Source organism: Mustela erminea, chromosome 10 (assembly GCF_009829155.1).
Source record: "Mustela erminea isolate mMusErm1 chromosome 10, mMusErm1.Pri, whole genome shotgun sequence".
NCBI classification, from domain to species: domain Eukaryota; kingdom Metazoa; phylum Chordata; class Mammalia; order Carnivora; family Mustelidae; genus Mustela; species Mustela erminea.
The window spans coordinates 97005131-97024331 of NC_045623.1; the positions used below are offsets into that span (position 1 = coordinate 97005131).

Genomic DNA, 19201 nt, shown 5'->3' on the forward strand with positions numbered 1-19201 from the left:
CCCTGCCAGTGACTTCTTTTCATCCTGTAGATTGCTGCTGAGATGTCACCTCCTCTAAGAGAACTTGCAGCCGCCCCCCACCCGCCCGCTGCACACTCTGTTATTCTTGTCATTCTCTGTCACGTTACCTTGTTCCTTCACACACTTATCACCAACTGTCAATATTTTTCCTTATTCTTTTAAACATATTTTTATAGTCTGCCTCTCCTCACCCCTTACACTGCAAACCTCGCAAGAGCAGGTCTGATTATGTCTTGCTCTCCATTTCATCCCCAGCACTGTCCCTGACATGTAGCAATTGCTCAATTCCTTTGTGATGAATGAAGAATCAAGACGTTGGAGAAGGCGCGCGGGTGCGGGGGAAGGGAGGCAAGCCGCTCCCTCCGACGACGTTTCCCCAGCTGCAGGGAGAGCCAGCCGGTGGGAGAACACCACAGCTTCCGCCGCTAACTCATCCGCCCCGCAAGCATCTGCATATTTTCTTCAATGTTGTGGGGGTGGGGTGGGGCTGGGGGACAGTGATGAAGACATCAGACCCGTTCCCGTGTCCATGGGCTTCGAGTCTAGTGGGAACCGCAGACTTTGAACACCTAGTGTCAGGGCATGGAGGGGATGGAGGGGAAGTACCCTGGGGTATCTGATCTGGTCTGGGCAGTCATGACTGGCTTCCTGGAAGAGGGGGCGTGCAAGCGGAACCTGAATGGATGAGTGGGGCCTCATTCAGCAAAGGGAAATGGGCAAGGTGTGGGAGGGGCAGGAGCACCCTCAACGCTTTGAGTGTAGACTTCCCTCGCTGCCAAATTAGGGCCTGGGAAGCCTGCTGGCTCCAGCTTGGTGTTCCTCGGGATATCCAGAACACAAGGAATGGGACAAGGGACTGACTGCAGAAGACTTTGGGATGTGGGATGTGCTACATTCTGCAAGGATTCATGAGTTTTGCCCACAAATTCTTCCCCTCTGTGGGGGATCTCTCCATCTGCTCGACCCGTTCTTGGCCTGGTGGAACAGGTGCATGAGGGCTGAGGCATAGACATGGGCGGGCAGGTGTGGAGGATGGCGCGCAGGAAGTCAGCAGGTGGAACTGTCACCCCTATCCTACCTCCCCACTCAGGGGGCCCCCAGAACAGCAGAGTTTGTGACAAGGATTCAGGAGCCAGTGGCTAATTTGCAAAGGCGCCCCAGGGAGCTGGGAAGGGAGGGAAGAGTAGTGGGGAGGGGAGGAGGCAACATGGGTGCATCACGGAGGTGATCCTGGGGGAGCCGCTCAGCCTCACTCCTGCTGGGGAGCCCCAGGGCACAGTGGCCATCCATCTGAGTAGTCCCACCCAGGGGGCAGAGATGCCGGGAGAGCCACCCAACATCTCCAATCGGCCAAGGCTGCTCTACAGATGCCTGTCCTCAGCCACATAGCCCTTGTCCTTACCATGATGGCCCTTTCCAGCCCATGTCCTTACCATGGTTGCCTAACCATGCGGCCAGCAGCCCAGCATAGTGGTCCTTCCCTGGCACTGTGCCCTGCTTGCCCCTCATCATACAGCTGCCATCCGAATTCACACCTTTGTGGAATGTGTACTGCAAATTTTACTTATGTCTTGCTTTCTTTGTTTACTGTCTCCCCCTCCCCAACCCGACGAAAGTTTAATGCCAGGTCTTTGGTGTTCCCCACTGGATCCCCCAAGACAGCTTCCACCATGCCAGGCTTCTAGTAAGTGCTCAGTTAAATATCCTCTGAAGGAAGAAATGACTGTCAGCTCCAAACTAGGAGTTCTGGATTCTGAGGTTCATTCTATAGACATTGGATAGATGGCACCTCTGGGGCACTGGGAGAGGCAGTGACCCGCTCAAGGTCATGAACTGGGGTGCCACACCTGCACCTCCCAGGAGGTAGCAGTCCCATCACCGCCCCCCACCCCCCGCCATGCCCATCCCTCCGGGAACCCCACCAGCAGGAGGACACGCTTTGGGAGTCCCTGGGCTCCTTTCAGCTGCCTGAGAATTGCTCTCTGCCAGTTCTTAGTGATCTCAGCTTCCTTCTCCCCCTACTTTCCCCAGCTGAGGAGGAAGCGGCTCAGACAGCTGTGGAGCTGGGACTCTCTCTAGTTGAGATGCATTAATTTGTAAATATCTTCATTTATATGTAAATGCGGAGTTCCGCGCCCCGCCGCCAGCCCTAATGGGGCCCAGCAGCCTGGAGACGCAGCCTCCTTTTGCTAGCCAGCTCTCCCTGATCCGATTAAACTCGTTCCTTCCCTTCCGCTGTGGCCTCTTCGAGGCTCCTTTGCTCTGGCGCGCGCTGCTCCGGGAACCCACCCCCGGAGCGGAGGCTGGGAAGGGAAAGGGCACCGGCCACAAGTCAGCACGGCTGTGTGACCCTTGGGCGGACCCCCTCCCTGCCTGGACCTCAGTATCCTCAGTTTTAAGATGAGCAGGGCAGCATGGTGTAGACCCAGAACAAGGTGGCCTGGGGTCTGATGCAGTCGGTGTCATGCCAGCCGGGGGCGAGTCCAACTTTGACCTTGCCCAACTTTAACCCTGGCTGTAAACTGGGGCTAGAGAAAATAGTAACTTCTGCGCATGCATTTACAGGGTCTTTTCATGACGATGAGAAGAGCCAGAAGACACATAAGGGGCTTTTACGCGATCTGGAAAAAGGTGAGGGTGTTTTATGGTGGAAGAAGGAGTGGGTTTTCTGGGCAAGAACAGCAAACATGCATTGCTCAGCGACTGTGGCAGCACTTAAATGTGAATTAACCTGGGGACCCTCACAAGGCTGCTGGGAGCTGCTCACTACTGTCATTCCCTTCTAGAGATCAGGGCAACTCGGGCACAGAGTTACCAAGCCTCAGTGACACTAACGCATGGAGATGGAGGGGCCAGCATTGGAACTCAGGTTCCCGGGACAGAAATCTCATTTAAATCTCACAATGATGGGGCGCCTGGGTGGCTCAGTGGATTAAGCTGCTGCCTTCAGCTCAGGTCCTGATCTCAGTGTCCTGGGATCAAGCCCCGCATCGGGCTCTCTGCTCAACAGGGAACCTGCTTCCCTTCTTCTCTCTCTCTGCCTACTTGTAATCTCTCTCTCTCTCTCTCTCTCTCTCTCTCTGTCAAATAAATAAATAAAATCTTTAAAAAATAAAATAAAATAAAATAAATCCTACAATGATGGTAAGAAACCCATCCGATGAAGTCTGCTTTGCAGGGCAAGAAACGGACACCAAGAGAGGTCCTCATCCAAGGTCACTCAGTAGGAAGTGGCTGAGCTCCTTCTGAACCAGATCTTCTGGGACGGTCCCAGGGTTGGGCTCTGGGGGCTCCACTGAGCAGGAGAGGCTGGGAAGGGCTGGTCTGGGGCTCTAGGGCTTCCTTCCTGGCTAAGGACTCCAGTGGAGGGCAGGAGATGATGGCATAGGCTGGGGGGCAGTTGCTTCTCAGAGACCAGGGTAACCCTGTGGGGGTGGGGTGGAGGCAGGGGGCGGGTTCTGGGAAGCAGTGGGGGATGTTGGGGGGAGGATCTGAGCGCTCACCTCCCCAGAACCATCTGTGGCTCCCAGGACGGTTATCTGCTTCCCAAAATGAGGTTTTCATCTTGATTGTAACTGGCTGGTCTTAGGTGTGCTTTAATATTTTAAGGCGTCCCAAATCCTTTTTGGAAGCAGGTACAGGGGAAATCATGGACACGAATAGAGGCATCTGTGCGGCCATTTGCTTTCTTCTCCCCCCGTCCCCTGGCACCCACATGCTCACCAGATTCCCCCAACAAGGGCTGGTTCTCAGCTCCTGGCACAAAGCCCAGAGAGGAGGGGAACAAAGAAAGGTCCTCCAGGGGAGCACCACCTTCCCTCTTACAAAGTGCGCAGGGATCACCTGCCAGTTTTCTTACGCCGGGCTGGGCGAGCCCTGTGCAAACTTCCCATCCAGTTTTCTAATTTTATCCAGGGAGGCCTGAGGTCTTAAGGGCTGAGGAGCATACCCAGGATCAGTGTGCAAATTTCTCTGTGCACCTACTACATGCCCGGCCTGCAGATTGCTGCTTTTTGCGTGGACACCAGGCAAAGCATTCGGCTGTGTCACGTGGAAAAACGCACACACGTGTGTCTGTGTGCAAGACTGTGCACGTTCAGTGCCCGTGTGAAGCTACCTGTCATGGATGTAGTGAGGCTCCCCTCCCCACTCCCCATCTCTCCCCCTCTCACTAGAGGGCTGGCAGCCACCTGGCTTCGGGGGACAGTCGCTCTGCTAGGGCGAGAGATCATCTAAACAGGTATCTCACGGGAGGGCGTGCTTGAGCTGGGGCTGAAGACCGATGAGGGGCTCAGCAGGTCTCCAGAAGGAGAGCCGCACTCTGGCACATGAGTGCCAAGGGCAAAAACAGGATTGGGACCTTTTAGAGAGGACACGAGGAGGGCGCGGGGCTGCGACACCGACACACCGAGAACACAGCAGGGCACGGAATGGGATCTGCAGCTACCTTAGAGTCTTCTAGAAAAGGGGTGGGGTAAACATGTCAAGTGTCTCCATCCCTGAGGACTCTTTCCTCTTGTCCTGCTGCCTCATCTGACCTGGATCCAGCTATTTAGGGTCTGGCTGCCTTGCTGGACGGGGTCCCGCGGAAGACGGGAGAGCGTGTTGCCCGCGCTGCTGAGCCAGGCAGAACGGGCTGACGTCCCAGCTCTGTCCCTGCAGCTGCAGGACGTGGGGCACGCTGCTCACCTCTCTGGACCTCAGTGTCCCCGCTTGGAAATTGGGTTTGGGCAACTCACCTCGCAGGACTGGGGAGGAGCCGGCTTTGTGGGGCTGGGGTGGGGCACGCAGTGTGGAGGGTCTGCTGCCTGGGGCAGAGCTGCGACTCCACCCCACCCTGCTCCCCTTCCAGGGGAGGCCCCTTGAGGCACTGAGTTCCCCTCTGCAGCACAGCCCCCGCCCTGCCTTCCAAGCCCGTCCGTGGTTGGGGGGAATGACCATGAGAACCCCCAAGAGCGTCGCAGGGCATACGACGGGAAAGGGCTGGAGAAGTGGCCCCCCACGCCCGGCCCCTCACCTCACAGTGGACTGGTACACCAGGTCCTCTCTCTTGCGGTAGTTCTCCATGTGCGAGTAGTTGGTGGAGAACATGGCATCAAAGGTAAAGATCTTCTGCTTGATGGTGCCGCCGTCCGTCACCTGCAACAGAGCACAGAGGTAGCTGTGGGGAGCGCTCAGCCAGCCCCACCCCTTTGCTCCAGACAACACGCACGGGGGTTGGGGAACACTGGGAGAATCAGAGGCCAGTGCGACCCGCACCCCGACCCGCACCCCGGTGCCCTGGGGAGGTCTCTAGGGGACATGTCACTGCCTCCACTAGAACCCTCCCAGGTTATCCCAACTCTACTGATGTGTAAACTGAGGCTCTAGAGGGAAGTGACTTCCTGAGGACCTATGCCAGGAAGGAGCAGAGCTGGCTCTTCTCCCAGGCAATACTTTCTGAGAAATTCTGTCAGGGATAGGCCCAGAATGCAGCCCCCATCTGGGGATAGGGTCGTCCTCCTTCCTGGAGGAAGTGAGGTCTAAGTTGCCTTCTGAAGGAACAGCAGGAGGCAACCTGGCAAAAGGTGGGAGTGCAGGAGGCAGGGGAGAGGAGACAGCAGAGGAGACAGCAAGAGCAAAGGTCCTGTGGTAGGAAAGAGCAGGTGCGCTCCAGGCAAGAAGATTGTGTTCAGAGCGCCTGGGGCAGAAAGGCAATGGTGAGAAACCAAGAGCTGCCAGGTCCTGGAGGGCCGGGGAGGCTGGGGAGCACAACTGCCCCTGAAGGCAATGTGGTGGAGGTCACCTTGGACATGATTTAGGGTGAGGCCTGTCTGGAGGCAGGGGGCCCTTGAGGAAACTAGGGAGCACTCAAGCCAGCGACCTGGGGATTGAGCCCCCCTGGACCACAGAGGGGCTCACCGTCCTCAAAGGCTGTCCTGGGGACAAGCCAGCAGGGAGGGCGGGAGGTACCCCCCTGCCCCTAAGAGCACTGAGGCCCAGAGGAGTCCGGGGGTGAGGGGAACCCCAGGAGGTGACAGAAGACGAAGGCTGCTCAGGCGCCCAGCTCTTCGAGGCTGATTTAAAGTCGGACCCAAGTGTCCGGCACTCCCCGCTCACGGCCGCCCGCTGCCTCCCCACGCCCCGCGTTGCCTGCAGCTAATGAAAGTGTTACTCCACAAAGCAGCAAGGTATGTGTTGTCACTGTTTCAATTATTTATCTGTTTACTCGGCTGCAGTTTCCCCTACAGTTTTCCGCCTGCGTCAGCAACTCTATTATAGACCCGGAGCTTGCCGCCTCTCGCGGCTCAGCTGGGCTCCACGCTAACAGCCTGCAACCCAGGAGGCTCATGCCTGGGCCTGGAGAAGTGGAATTAACTCCCTGCGGCTCTGGTGGTGGAGGCAGGGGGGCTGGCTGGGAGGGCGGTGGCCGGGGGGGGGGGGGGGGCTTTCTCCAAGGCGTTGGGTGCAGCTACGGTGGGGGCGGGGGATGCTGAAAAGATCTGCAGCCTTCCCGAGAGCACGGGCCCCGGGGGCAGCCGGGCTCCTTTGGGCACCTCTGGACCCAAGCTGACTTGAACCACATCTGTCTGGCCTATGTGGCCTTTTTTTGGTGGCTGGTTTAGGGGACACAGGTTTGATGCAATCCGGCGAGCATTTATTGAGCGCCAACTGTGTGCCAGGCACCGGCCCACATCAGTATGTGTCACCTCTCCCCAACCCCCCCACCCCAGTCTGCAAGCTCATAAGGAGTGAAGAGGTCCCTAACTGTCCCTGGGGGCCCCAGGGGACCCCGGAGACAGGGTTAGCATGGTGATAAGCTCCAGGACCCTGTGTGGGAAGATGAGCGGTGGGACTGACTCCCTACAGCATGGTTTCTCCTTGCCCCTCCCTACGCTCATGCCCCTCTGACACCTCTGGGCTTCTCTTCAGCTCGTCCTCTTGACTCCCTGTGGGGCTGTGTGCTCTCAGCTCGCCTCCTCTGCACCACGAGTCCGGCTGCCCAGAGAGGGGACGCCAAGACTAGGGGACGAGGGAGGAAGAGGAGCGAGTACCTTCAAACCAGAGCCTTCAGCGGGGGCGGGGGGCATGATTTTGCCCACACCCCGTCTCTGTGACATCTTTGGTGTCACAGCCTTGCAGGACGGCAGTTTGGTGCAGGCATCTGGGGGCCGAGAGCAGGGATGCCGTCACCATCCCAAAAGGTGCAAGATGACCCCAAAGAATGATCTGGCCCCAGACGAGAAAGGTGCCATCGCTTTGTGCAGCCCCCCTGTGCCCCTGGGAAGTGAGTGCAATGAACAGCAGCTTGCCCATTTTGCAGAGGAAGAAGCCGTGGCTTAGAGAGGATAGGATATTCAGCCGAAGGCACGCGTGGGGCTTCCTGGTGAGGCTCTGGCTCCCGGGGTGGCGCTGCCCTCCACCCGCGCAAGCCCTGCCAGGCAGGCAGGACCGCCAGGAGCTGAAGACAGAGCAGCTGCTCTCGGTGCCCCCACCTCCAGGCAAGCGGGTTCTTAGCAGGAGGACACGGGGAGGCCTGTGGAGTCTTGAGGAACGTTCTCCCCAAGTCGTAAAAGTGGAAGGCGTCCTGCCCGTGTGACTTGAAGCCTTGCCTCCTTCAGGAACTGCTTTTTTATCTCCTCCTAAAATGCGGCAGCCCTTATCGTCCCAATCTCAAATTTCACTCCATTTTTTTTATTATACAAAGGAGAAAAAAAATCTGTCAGTAAAACTGTCTCCTCAAATTTATTCGCCGGGACCGAGGATTTTATTACTAGGAAAATACAGCTGCACCCCACACGTCCACCCATACCCGCACACCCCAGATAAAGCACCGAGGAATGATCTGAGTCGTAAATCACTGTTTCCGGCTGAGGGACAGGGGAGTTTCAAGGACGCACCTAGTTTTCCTTTGGTTTTATTTACATCTTTTTTCCTGGGGCCGAGTCTGGGGCCTCCCAGTCAGCTTAGGAGTAAATCACTCCTTCCTGTTTCCCAGGACCAGGACGGGCACTTCGGTCGCCCAGCTGTGAGAGCCCAGCGGCTGGCTCTCTGCCCTCCCTTCCTCCCTGGGCCTTAGGGAGGGTTCTGGAAAGAAGGGGATGGCCTTGGGATGCACACTCAGGTCCCAGGTCCGAGGGCGAGGGGCTATTTGCAACGAAGTTATTCTCTAGTTCTTGGTGTGGCAGCCCCTGGGTTGAGGGAGGAGGAATATCACAGGCTGTGGGGCAGCGGACATGATGAGCCACACCTTCTCTTGAATTCTGGAAACTCTGCCCCAGACCTAAGACCTGCAGGTCCCCCGGGGAGAAGAGGAGCCAAATTGCGGATGATTTGGCTTGTGGGGATTTGGCTGGTGGGGATGCCCGGGCCGTAGGTCACTGGGAGACCAGAGCCAGGGAAAGCCTGGCTTTCTGTAGCCGCAGATATTTGCCAAGTATTATCTGACACCACGGAGGAGACAAAGAGTCTTGTGGGGGGAGGGGTGATCACAGAAGGCCTCCAGGTGGAGGTGGGCCCCTTCTGAGTGTGCTTAGTCCCAGGCTGGTGCCCCACCTCTGGAAGACTCCGACGCAAGCCTCAAGGCTGATTTTCTCCACCCCCAGGAGAGTTCTCGACTCTGTTACTAAGTAATTTGGTGCACTTCCCTTCTCCAAGCCTCTCCTCTCTCCTCCGTAAAGTGGGATAACGCGACCCACCTCTGAACCTCTCTCAAGGATTAAATGAGATAAGGTTTGTAACAGCACCCGACCGGTGGGGAAGCGCTCAGCAGGAACAACTATTTCTATGCATATTAACAATTTTCTCGGCCATCCCTTCCTCTGGGTCCCTTGCCACCCTCTCTAGGGCTGGGGCTGGAGGGTAGAATAGTTCTTACTGGAAAGCCAGAGGATGTAGAATGTCCGTAAGTGGAAGAAGGGGGCCCGCCTGGCAAGGGAGGCCTGGAGGGCTGGCGGAGGGAGAGGGAGTAGAGAGCAGGGCCCCGGGCCTGGCTCCCGTCAGCAGAGCCAACAGGGAGGGAGCTGATGGACGCTTTGAGCCGGTACCTGGAAGCAGGCTGGTCCCAGGGGCTCCGAGATGCTCCCCTGGTGCCGCAGTGACATGAGGTCACGTGACAAAAGATCACGGCACGCAGAGGATGGCAAGGCTGCCAGGAGCGGATGAGATGCTGTCCTGGAAAGCCAAGGCCCAAGAAAGTGTGGTTTCTCCCTGCCCAGAGGGAGGGGAGCCCGTGCATTCATTCACTCACACAACAGGTTTGTACTGAATCTGTAAGTAGGTCCTTGAACGTGAGCTATTCCTCGAACATAACTTCTATGAGGGCAAGGGCTTCATCTGTCCTGCTCATTGCTCTGTCCCCACATCTGTGTCTTGCAGATAAAGCAACCGAGGCCAAGGCAGAGGCAAGTGAACTGCCCAGGTCACGAGGGCAGGAAGTGGGGAGCCCTTCGCACAAATTAGTTGAAAAGAGCCCAGTGGGTGATCTATCCTGAGGTCGAGGAGATGGGCGTGCCCAACGTGGGGGCAACTGCAGAAGCCTGGGGCTCACACAGCCCTGCAGAGTCAGGTGCCCCCTCTGCCACTCCTGGGTTAAGCCGTGTGACCTTGGAGAGGTCTCTGTGCCTCGGCCTTCTCATCTGTAAAATGGGAGCCTTTGCAGCTCTGTATAAGGCGCTCATGTGAGGACACAGCACACACGGTGACATGCACGGCGCCCCCGGAGGCTGGCTCGGCAGCCGGTGGCGGTGACAGGGGTGGACATCGGAACAGCCGGCGTTCCCGTGCTGCTTGTGCTGTCTGCAAACTAGAACTCAGGTAATTATAAGAAAGCACTCAATGCATATTAGCTGCTACTATTTGTTTTTACTTGGGTGCAAAGTGGAGCAGTTGGTCGGGGTGGGCAGACTCCGGCAAAGGTAGCAGCACAGAGTACGTGTTGGAGAATGCAGGACTCTCCCCACCCCGACCCCCGTACCGACAGCATCTCAACCACGACGTCCTAGCCTGGAAGGCATGGAGGCAGTAGAGACCTGGCTTCTGCATCCCACAGGCTGGCCTCCGCACTGCTCCCCTCCCTGGGCCTCAGTTTTCCTAAGTGCTCGATGAGAAGCTATAGGGTGGGGGTGGGTCCTCAGAGGACCATTTCTACTTTGAATGCCCAAATGCTCTCCTTTGAGAATAGCAAGCAGACCACAGCTACTCCCGCGCTGGCCTTGCTTATGGGGGCTCACAGACCCTGAGGTGGTGGACCCTGTCCCGAGGCCCCGGCTGCCCTCCCCCCACCAACACCAGCAAATTTGGCCTAAGCGAGGCTGGGTTGATTTTCCAGCGAAGGAATCCATGCGCGGCGAACGACACAGTCCAGCCGGTGGAGCGTCCAGGCAGGCCGGGGTTTTTCATTTGAGACAAATGTCTCCAGCTCCAACTCCACACCATTGTCCCTGGGTACCATCATCCAGAAGAGAGAGAGGAGGGAAAAAAAAAAAAAAGAAAGGGGGGAAAAAATCACCTCCTCCACCCCCAGCCTCCTTCTCTTTGTGTTCCACAAAACCAATTACAGGTTGGAAATAGCTGTAATAAACTTGATATCCCACTTATGGGCCAATCCCGCCGCGGCCGGAAAGTGTAATAGTGGCAGGAGTGAAAACCGCTGGTGTATTTTGCCGGAGCTGTTTAAATTGGCTGCCTACATTATCCAGGCTCCTCTCCAGCCAGGAAGGAATTTGCTCTCCTGGAAATGGAGCAGCTGAGGTCTCTGTGGCTGGGCAGTGAGAGGGGGGCGGTGTAAGGAGGGTTTTAATGAACTGATTAGACATGGGAGAGGGGACAGCGTCTGGGTTCTTGGAGTCGGGCGGCCGGGGTTCGTATCCCAGCATGGGCAGCTCACAGGCAGCACCCCTGCCGGCAGTCGGGCAAGAACCATATAGCCCTGCAGGGCTGTTGTTGGGAGGGAGGGAAGGGGAAGGGACATTTAATTGGACCATGCAAGTGGCCGCAGGGGCTGGAGTGCTGCACCCAGCATGAGTGTCCGGTCTCGGCTCTGCGGGGGGCGCTGTCACTGCGTGGCCTGAGCCCATTTCCTCATCTGTAAAATGAGGAATGTTAACTGAACTTGTGCCCCAGAATTGATAGAAACACTCAAAGGAAGGAATGTATGTGAAAGCCTCTCACAGAACGTGAATTTACTGCTCTGTTCCTAGTACCGTGGGAGGTGATGAGCATTCTAGAAACTTCCACCACGAAACCATCATCTAGAAGCCCCCTCCCACCTCACTTAGCTCCCCATGTAAAGAGGGCAGCGGTTCAACTGGCATTCCTAATGAGCTGACTTAGATCAAGTTTGCCCCGGAGTAGCGCTCAGGCCAGGGAGCGTGTGAGGGCCCTTTTACTGACAGAGCGGCACCTCACTCGGGAGCACAGCTGTGAACACAACACGTGTGACAGTGATGAAACGACACCACCTCTTCGGGGGGTGGTTCTGACTCCTCCAGCAGAACCTTAGCTCAGGGGGCCTCGGACTACATCTTGTTCCACGTGGACCCCAACTCTCAGAGCACTGTTTAGCATGCAGGGGACTCTTGGTCACTGTTTTTATAGAAATGAATAGTGTTTTTATAGGTGCAAAACCTGGGGCCCGGGAAGGGCTGCCACTCGTCCAGGCTGCCCAGCTGGTAAGCGGAGCAGCGGAGATTCGAACCTGGGTCTGATTCCAAAGTCCAGATAGGAAGTGATCCAGAAGGCAGAGTCGGACGGAGTGTTGGGTAGGGGGCATGGAAGGGAAGGGGGTCTAGGCAGAGAGAAACGTGGGCAGAGGCACAAAGCAAAGGGCCACCTGCTCAGGGAGGAGGGGCCAGGAGGCAGCCTCCCCGGGGTCTGCTGTGCAGGGCAGGGGCACAGGGCTCCTGGCTTCTTAGTTGCCATGGTGACCTAGGGCCACTCAGCCCTGTCCACCTGCTCTCCACCTCCCGTCTGCTCTTGCAGAGGGGAGGGCAGGCTCCCCTGGGGCATGGGGGAGGAGGATGCCAGATTCCAAAGGACAGAAGGGAGGGACATCCCCAAGGCCAGTGCCACCTAAGTCTCTGGATGGCCAAATTCCAGTCCCACTCTGTCTCCCTTGTGAGTCCTGGCTTCCGGTGGGGCCGGGCTGGGGGTAATTGGCTTCCCCCGTGTGTGTGGCAGATCCGGTTTTGACAGAGACAGCTGGTGTCATAAATTGCTCTGTGTCTCATCTGGTTACTGTGTGATGGCAGACAGCAGCTCGGGGATGGGGGTGGGGCGGGCAGGGGGCAGGGGCGCCGGGGAGCATGGCAGGCAGGAGAGCGGCTGTTGGATTTGTGGGTCCCACACATGTGGGCAGGTGCATATGCGAGTGTGTGTGTGTGTGTGTGTGTGTGTGTGTGTGTGTGTGTGCAACTATTGTGGGCAGAGCTGCAGGGTCCCCAGAGCTGCTGGAGGCCAGCTCACGAAGGTGAGTACCGGGGTGAATGAGATAGCCTGTGGTCTGGGGGCGTGGGTGTGTATGTGTGTCTGCAGGGGTGAGTATATGAATCTGTGTGTTTCTGGGCTGCATACAAGGATGGGTGTGTGTGTGCGTGTGTGTGTGTGAGTGTGTGTGTGTAAAGCAAAGTAATGGTGAGAATGTTCGCTGTAGCTCTAAATGTCTGGGAAAGAACAGGAGGGCTTGTGTGTCGGTTTGTGGGTTCATGGTGTGTGTGCACTTGCGTGTGCGGGAGCGATGCCTACCTCCTTCCACAGCACAAGTCCGGTTTAAACACCCTGTTCCCTGCCTTGCGCAGGGGCATGGAGGATGTCAGTGAGGGGCATGTGTGCGGTGGGTATGTTTCTGAGAAGTGCCAGGCCAGGAGACACCAACACACCAACCCAGGCCTGTGCAGTCTCCCAGCCCCACCTGCCAGGTGCGAAGCCACAGGTCAGAGCCCAACCACCTGAGCCCTCCCAGCCCCGCCAGACACAGGCTGCTCCAAAACCTCCCTTCCCATCTCCTGTGCATATCCCCAAACCCACACTGCGGGGCTAACAGCCAAGAAGCAGGGCAGACAGGGAGGACCTGGGTATATGTTAGATGCTCAAAATTCTGAGCATAGCAAAATCACCTGGCCGGAGGGGAGGAGGGTTAGAAAATGTCAATTTCTTTGAAAGCCCACCCGGGAGGTTTAAATTCTGTGAGTCTTGGGTGGCATCTGGATTTTGCATTTTTTAAAGAGCCCCAATAGGTCAGTTGGATGCAGGGGTTGGGGACCACAGGAGGAACCCTCTGGCCTCACCCCTGGGACCCTCCCACAACAAGGGTCCCTTTGATGTTTTCCCAGGTGGCTCTCAACTGCCAGACCCTTGGTGCCCTGGGAGCAGGAAGGACCCTCAACTGGCCCAACTAGACTCCTTACTTTATAGAAGGCTAACCTGAGTCCAATGGGGAGAGAGACACGCCTAGGGTCCCACAGGAAGCAGGTGGCAGGGCTAGGGGAGCCAAATCCTTGGCTTTGAGGAGCCTCCTGCACTCACGCGTTTGATGCTTGGAATCCAGAGCCCAGAGAGCAAGGGTACCCACTGAGTGCTGTTTGGCTGGGGTACTGGGGATGTTCTTATCAGGGGGTCATAGCCTGCTCCCCACTGTCTCCTGGGAAAGAGCCGCAGCATGAGGTGGGCTCCGGGGTCACGCGGATGGCCTCCTTCCCAGGACAGCCCACGCCCTCCCCTGCTGCGTTCGGAGGATGGTGCAGGCACAGAGGACAGAAGAGCGACTTTGCCCCATTTCCCTCTCCCTGTAGGCCCCCCTCCCTCCCTGCCCTCAGCCTTCCGCTCCTCATCTGTTCATTGGCCTGTTTGCTCATTCAGCACCTCCCGGGGGGTCAGGCCTGTGGACAGAGGGTGGCATTGGACATGGGCTCTGTCCTTAAGGGGCTCACAGAAAGGGCAGGGGCACCAGAGAGAGAACCAGCAGCTCCCGTGCTCGCCCACGGTGGCTGCCTGGTGAGCACTGAGCTGTGCCTTGGAGGACGGGGAGAGTCTGCAGGGCAGACGAGAGAAGCAGGACATTCGAGTCCTGGAGACCGCCGGGCATTGGCCCCTCAGAAGGCGCGGTGCAGGCAAAGAGTGAGCCAGAGCGCAGGGTGGGTTCCGCGGGCCGCGGTGGCTGCACAGGGACTCAGAGCCCCTCGGGGAGGCAGGATGGTGGGCGCATCGTGCTTCACACACATGGAGTCTGGGTTTGGTGCCAGCAGTCAAGCCCGCAGGTCCAAATCTCATCCAAGTCCTTTCTCATCTTCCTGCCTCCGTTTTCTCTTTTATGAACTGAGGATGAACAGTAGGGCCTTCTCATCGGCGGCTGGAGGAGGAACTGAATTTTCCCAGGGAAAGTACTTGAAAGGTGGCTAGCATAGAGTCAATGCTATAATCACGTGTTAAATTATTGGTTGTAAGTGTAAGGGCCTATTTAGCCAGAGCGACTCCATCTTGGTTAAAAGCCATCTTGTTGTTTGTGCAGTAAAACTTAAACTGACCCTGCCCTCCCCCCGGCCCCCCGGCCCCAGGAGAAACTTACTTAGAAGCAAGTCTGGGAAACCAGTAAAATATGGTCACCTAGTTCCTAATAACAGAGCCCAGAATACAAGGACGAGTAGGGCCCGGTGGAGACATCCAACCAGTAAAAAGCACACATGGTCTCCCTAACCACCAAAGAATGTAAACCCAACCTTTTGGGAGCCAAACTTGTGCACCAATTCTGACCAGAGTGATAGGTTAGTTCAAACAGCTACTGTAGGGTAAATTGTAATTCAACTGGCCACCTGCATGTGGCCTTACATGACTATGCAATGTTACAATCTCATTGGCCACCTACGTGTGGCCAGGCTTTTGCTCTATAAAAGTTAGTCTGTGAGGCTGGGAGGGGTCGCTCTCTTCGGAGGCGGCCCTGACCAGTCAGTCTGACTTCTAATGCTTAGCACAGAATAGAGCTTTGCATAACTTTCACCTTGTCTCAATCTCATTCCCCTGGCCAATCAGTCTAACTCTAATACTTATCATAAAATAAAGCTTTAAATAACTTTCACTTTGTCTCGGTCTCATTTCATTCAATAACGGACCTAACAGTAAGATGCTTAGCACGGTGGATATTACGGAGTAGGTATTACGATTGCTATGATTTTCTGGGAGGGAGATAGGGAGATAGGGAGCCATTGAAGGCCTCAAGCAGGGGAGAGGCAGTTCCCATCGGGGTCAGAAAGACCCCTTAGTGGGAACACCGGGGTGTTGCTCTATTGCAGGGTGGGCAACAGATCCGGGGGCAAGCCAGTCTGCACTTGCAAAGAGGCCGTTAGCACAAAGAGAACAGACCATTTTCCCAGACCCCTTTGCAGGGTTCCAAATTGACTTTCGGGTTCCACGAGCCAGGGGTGCAGGTGTGTGTTGGGGTGTGGGCATCGGCGGAGTCCTCTCTGCTCCTCATGTCTGTGTATCTGTGTGGGAGGTTCTGGCCCCCATCCCCTGCCGGTGACACCCCCGTGAGGTACCTCAGTGGCTATGCTCAGCACTCCGTGCTCATGCCGCCCCCGGGGCTGCCGATCAGCGGGAACACCTGCGGGCCAGTCATGAACATGAGTGCCAGCCTGTGCTCATCTGGCTGACCACTGCAGACAGGAGGGCTGCCAGTCCTCAGGGAGGGCCCTCGCCATGCCAGTCTGCTAGCTGTCCACGCTCCGCAGACGCTGCCGACAGCCCGGCCTGTGCCAGCAGGATCAGCCACCGGCGGAGCTGGGGACGTGGCCGCTCTGCTGCCCATGCCAGCCTCCTACCTGCTGAACGAGGGGCGGAGCGCGCCCGCGAACACGGCTGGGCTGGCGGATCCTGCCCGCTGTAATTATCACGTGGACTTGGAGGCAGTCCGGCCCAGCAGAGCCTGTCTGTCCATCTGCAGCCGCCTGCTCCAACCCAGCAGCTTGCTAGAGAGAAAGAGCACTGCGCTGGGAGCCCTGAGGGCCGGTGCCCGTCTCTGCTCACTAAATGGCAGTGGAGGCTGCCGACGTGCTTTCTCTCTGAGCCTCCACTTCCCCATCTGTGAATGGGGTGGAGACGGCCAATCTCTCCTCCCTGCTTGCTTCCCGCACTCCCGTGCACGTGGTGCTCCCTGGCAAATGCTGGGTGGCCGGATTCTGCCCTCGAACGGTCACACTAGGGTCCATGCAGCGATGTTCCCTTATCCCTTTCCTCAGCAAAGACACGCGTGTCCCTACTATGAGTTCAGGGCTGTTCTAGGTGCGGCGGGTGAGGCCACGAACAGCACAGAGTCCCTCTTCTGCTGGAATCCACAGACAATGAAGACATGTATCCGATTGGGACACGTGTCATGCAAGCAATTAAAGGAGAGTATGGACAGAAGGGTGGGGATCACAGTGCCTCGGTGGCCTGTTTCAGGAGACGACATTAAAGCTGACGTTCCAATGAGGCACGGTTAGTCTTGCTTGGGAAGAAGCCGGTTGCTTCCCACCACTCCCTAGGAAGTCCTCTTTGTTCAACACTTCTGGGTTCTCATTTAATCCCCGAGACACCCCTCTGGGCAGGGCTGTCTGCATTTTTCAGAAGGGAGTACAGAGGCTCAGGGGGGGTGAATGGGCTTGCCAGCATGCCCACAGTCCAGATCCAGCTTGGAAAATACAATCCTCTTTCTACGGCGTCTTTATAACTACGTCACCTTCCCGAAAACCAGTTTTAGCGTCTGTGAAGACTGAGTGATCTTACGCAAGCCACTGGGGTCCTACTCCCTGGCTTGGTCCTATAGCTTCATGCTTTATTCCCCCGGTATTTGTCTGTGAACATTCTCCACCATACAGGAAATCATAAACAAATTTAAATCCAACACCCATGCACCCGTGACCTAGCTTCCATGATGGCCCCCTAGCCACGCTCGCTTTCTCATAGACCGCCCCGTCTCCTCCCCTCTCCCCGTCCTCTGAGGCAAAGCTGCAGACGTCAGTAGCCTCCGTCCCTAAATGCTTCAGCACATCTATCACCAATTAGAGTTCAGTATTTATTTGCCATTCTCCTTTTTGAGGTTTCGAATTTGTGTTCAACGAAATGCACAAATCTCAAAGACAAACACATACAACTCTGTAACCCTTCTCACAATGTAGAACATCACCATCATTCCAGAAAGTTCCTTCTTCTTCTCCCAGTCAATCCGTGCCCCCTGGAGGCAACCATCCTTACACTTTTTCTCACATCATGTTTTTCTTGTTTTAGAGTTTCATAGAAGGGGAATCATACAGCATGTAGCTTTTAGAGAAAGCTCTGGGCTCCCAGCATATTTCTGAGACCCAGTGCTGTTACTGCGTGTGCTCAGAGTCCACTCACTACCAAGTAGTCTTCCACGGGAAGAAGCACCACCGTGTGTGTCCTCTTGCTAACAGATACCTGGACACTTTCTGGGTTGGCTTTCCCGCTGGCCGTGGCTAAGAGCATCCTTGTACACAGTTAATGGGCGTATGCACTCACTCCACCTGCTCCTGCTTTACTGGCCAAAGGGTCAGTTCAATTCACCAAGTGTTTCCTGAGGACCTACTATGTGTCAGGTCCTGCACCGGACACTGAGGTAAGTGATCCCAGCCTGGGGGGGCGGGTAGTGCTTGGGCTCTGAAAGCTCCAGAAAGGCACGGCATGTTAGACTTCATGGGACCCAGTGCTCTCTGCCTGGCATCCTCCCAATAGCTCTGTGGTGTGCTCAATGTGACCCCAGGTTTCAGAGGAGGAAACCAAAGCCTGAACAACAAAGTGACCTGTCCAAAGCCTGTCCAGACTCAGGACTCAGGACGCTAATCCATCCTCTTTCCTTTGTCCTGCATGAGGCAGGAGCAGCAGCCCCAGGAGGCCAGGTGGTCTGTTCAAGGTCACACAAGTGACAGTGCGATGACAAGAACAGAGGGCTCTTTCCCAAAACCATGCTGTGCTCCGTCTGGTGGGTGGACATCAGCTAAGGTGTCTGTACGTGCTGGGCCAGCGTTACCTTTCAGAAACAAGGCTGGGACAGCGGAGTTGTATCAAAGACTTGACTATCTGGGTGTATCTGTGTCCAGTGCGTGAGCCATTGGAGTAAACTCTCCCTTCTGTCGGCTGTTCCGGAGCACAAGGTCAAGGGTCCCAGAAGCCAGGCAGATGCCAGAGTGTGAGCTTCTGACAGACACTGGGGAGTGGGGAGACAGTGTTGAGATGGGGAAGCTACCCAGGCCCAGAGTCATTTAACTATTTGAGAGAGAGTGTGAGCATGGGTGGGGGAAGGGGCAGAGGGAGAAGCAGAGAGCGTGGGCTTGATCTCAGGACCCAAAGATCATGACCTGAGGCGAAGTCAGACACTTAAGCAATTGAGCCACCCAGGTGACCCGAAAGCCATTTGATTAAAAAAAAACCCCACACACCCTGTGTGTATCTAACTGACTCAATCTATGGGGCAAATCTGGGCCCAGACTATGGTTTTGTGAGCCTAACTCTAAGCAAATGAAGAAGGTGATGGTAATCAGAGGGGGTGCGTTAAAGATGGAACCACATCCTTTGACACCCCCACATTGAGAGACGGGGGCTTGGGCTCCGTCCCTCTGAAACCGGCTCATTTTCTGCCAAATGGAATATGCGAGAAAGTGGTGAAAGTCCACCCCCACGCCTTAGGAAGCTGGGAGCCTCTGCTTCCTGTCTCTGACTCTGGTCCTGCAGAGAGCACGGGGAGGGGAGGGGGTCTTGCGGGGCCCAGACTTCCGGCGTGCCCCACATACTGTACACGGGTGAAGCCACCTTGACCTTCTAGACTAGACCGTTCCTAACTGAACACTACTGCACGACCCCAACAGACGCAGTTGGTAGCATTAGAACCGCCCAACCCTGACCTGCTTGAATTCCTGGCCCGGGAAACGGTGCAATGTCACAAACTAGTTGTTGCTTTTAAAGCCGCTGTGATTTGAGATGGTTTGTACGCAGTGGTCCCCAGAGCTGCTTGAGGGGGAAGTCGGTGTCAGCACTCACCTGCACCGGAAGTGCCCGCTCAGACTCCATCTGGGTGTGAAAGCCTCTATTTGACCGGGGCCACAGTGGATGGGGCGCGGGAGGGGGAGGGCGTGTCAGGCAGGGTCCCGCAGGAAACCGATGGTCCAGGCACAAAGGGTACTGGGTGGCCTTCAAGAGCAGAATTATTTACAGAGAT

At 56.3% G+C, this 19201-nt stretch overlaps 1 protein-coding gene across 1 annotated transcript in view; it reads right to left on the reverse strand.

Moving 5' to 3' along the window:
- Positions 1 to 19201, reverse strand: part of IGSF21 (immunoglobin superfamily member 21) — a 234872-nt gene that overhangs the window by 72443 nt on the left and 143228 nt on the right. The window contains exon 3 of the mRNA XM_032302870.1: positions 5039 to 5160. Coding sequence (XP_032158761.1) covers positions 5039 to 5160 — 122 coding nt within the window. The remainder of the gene's footprint in view (positions 1 to 5038; positions 5161 to 19201) is intronic.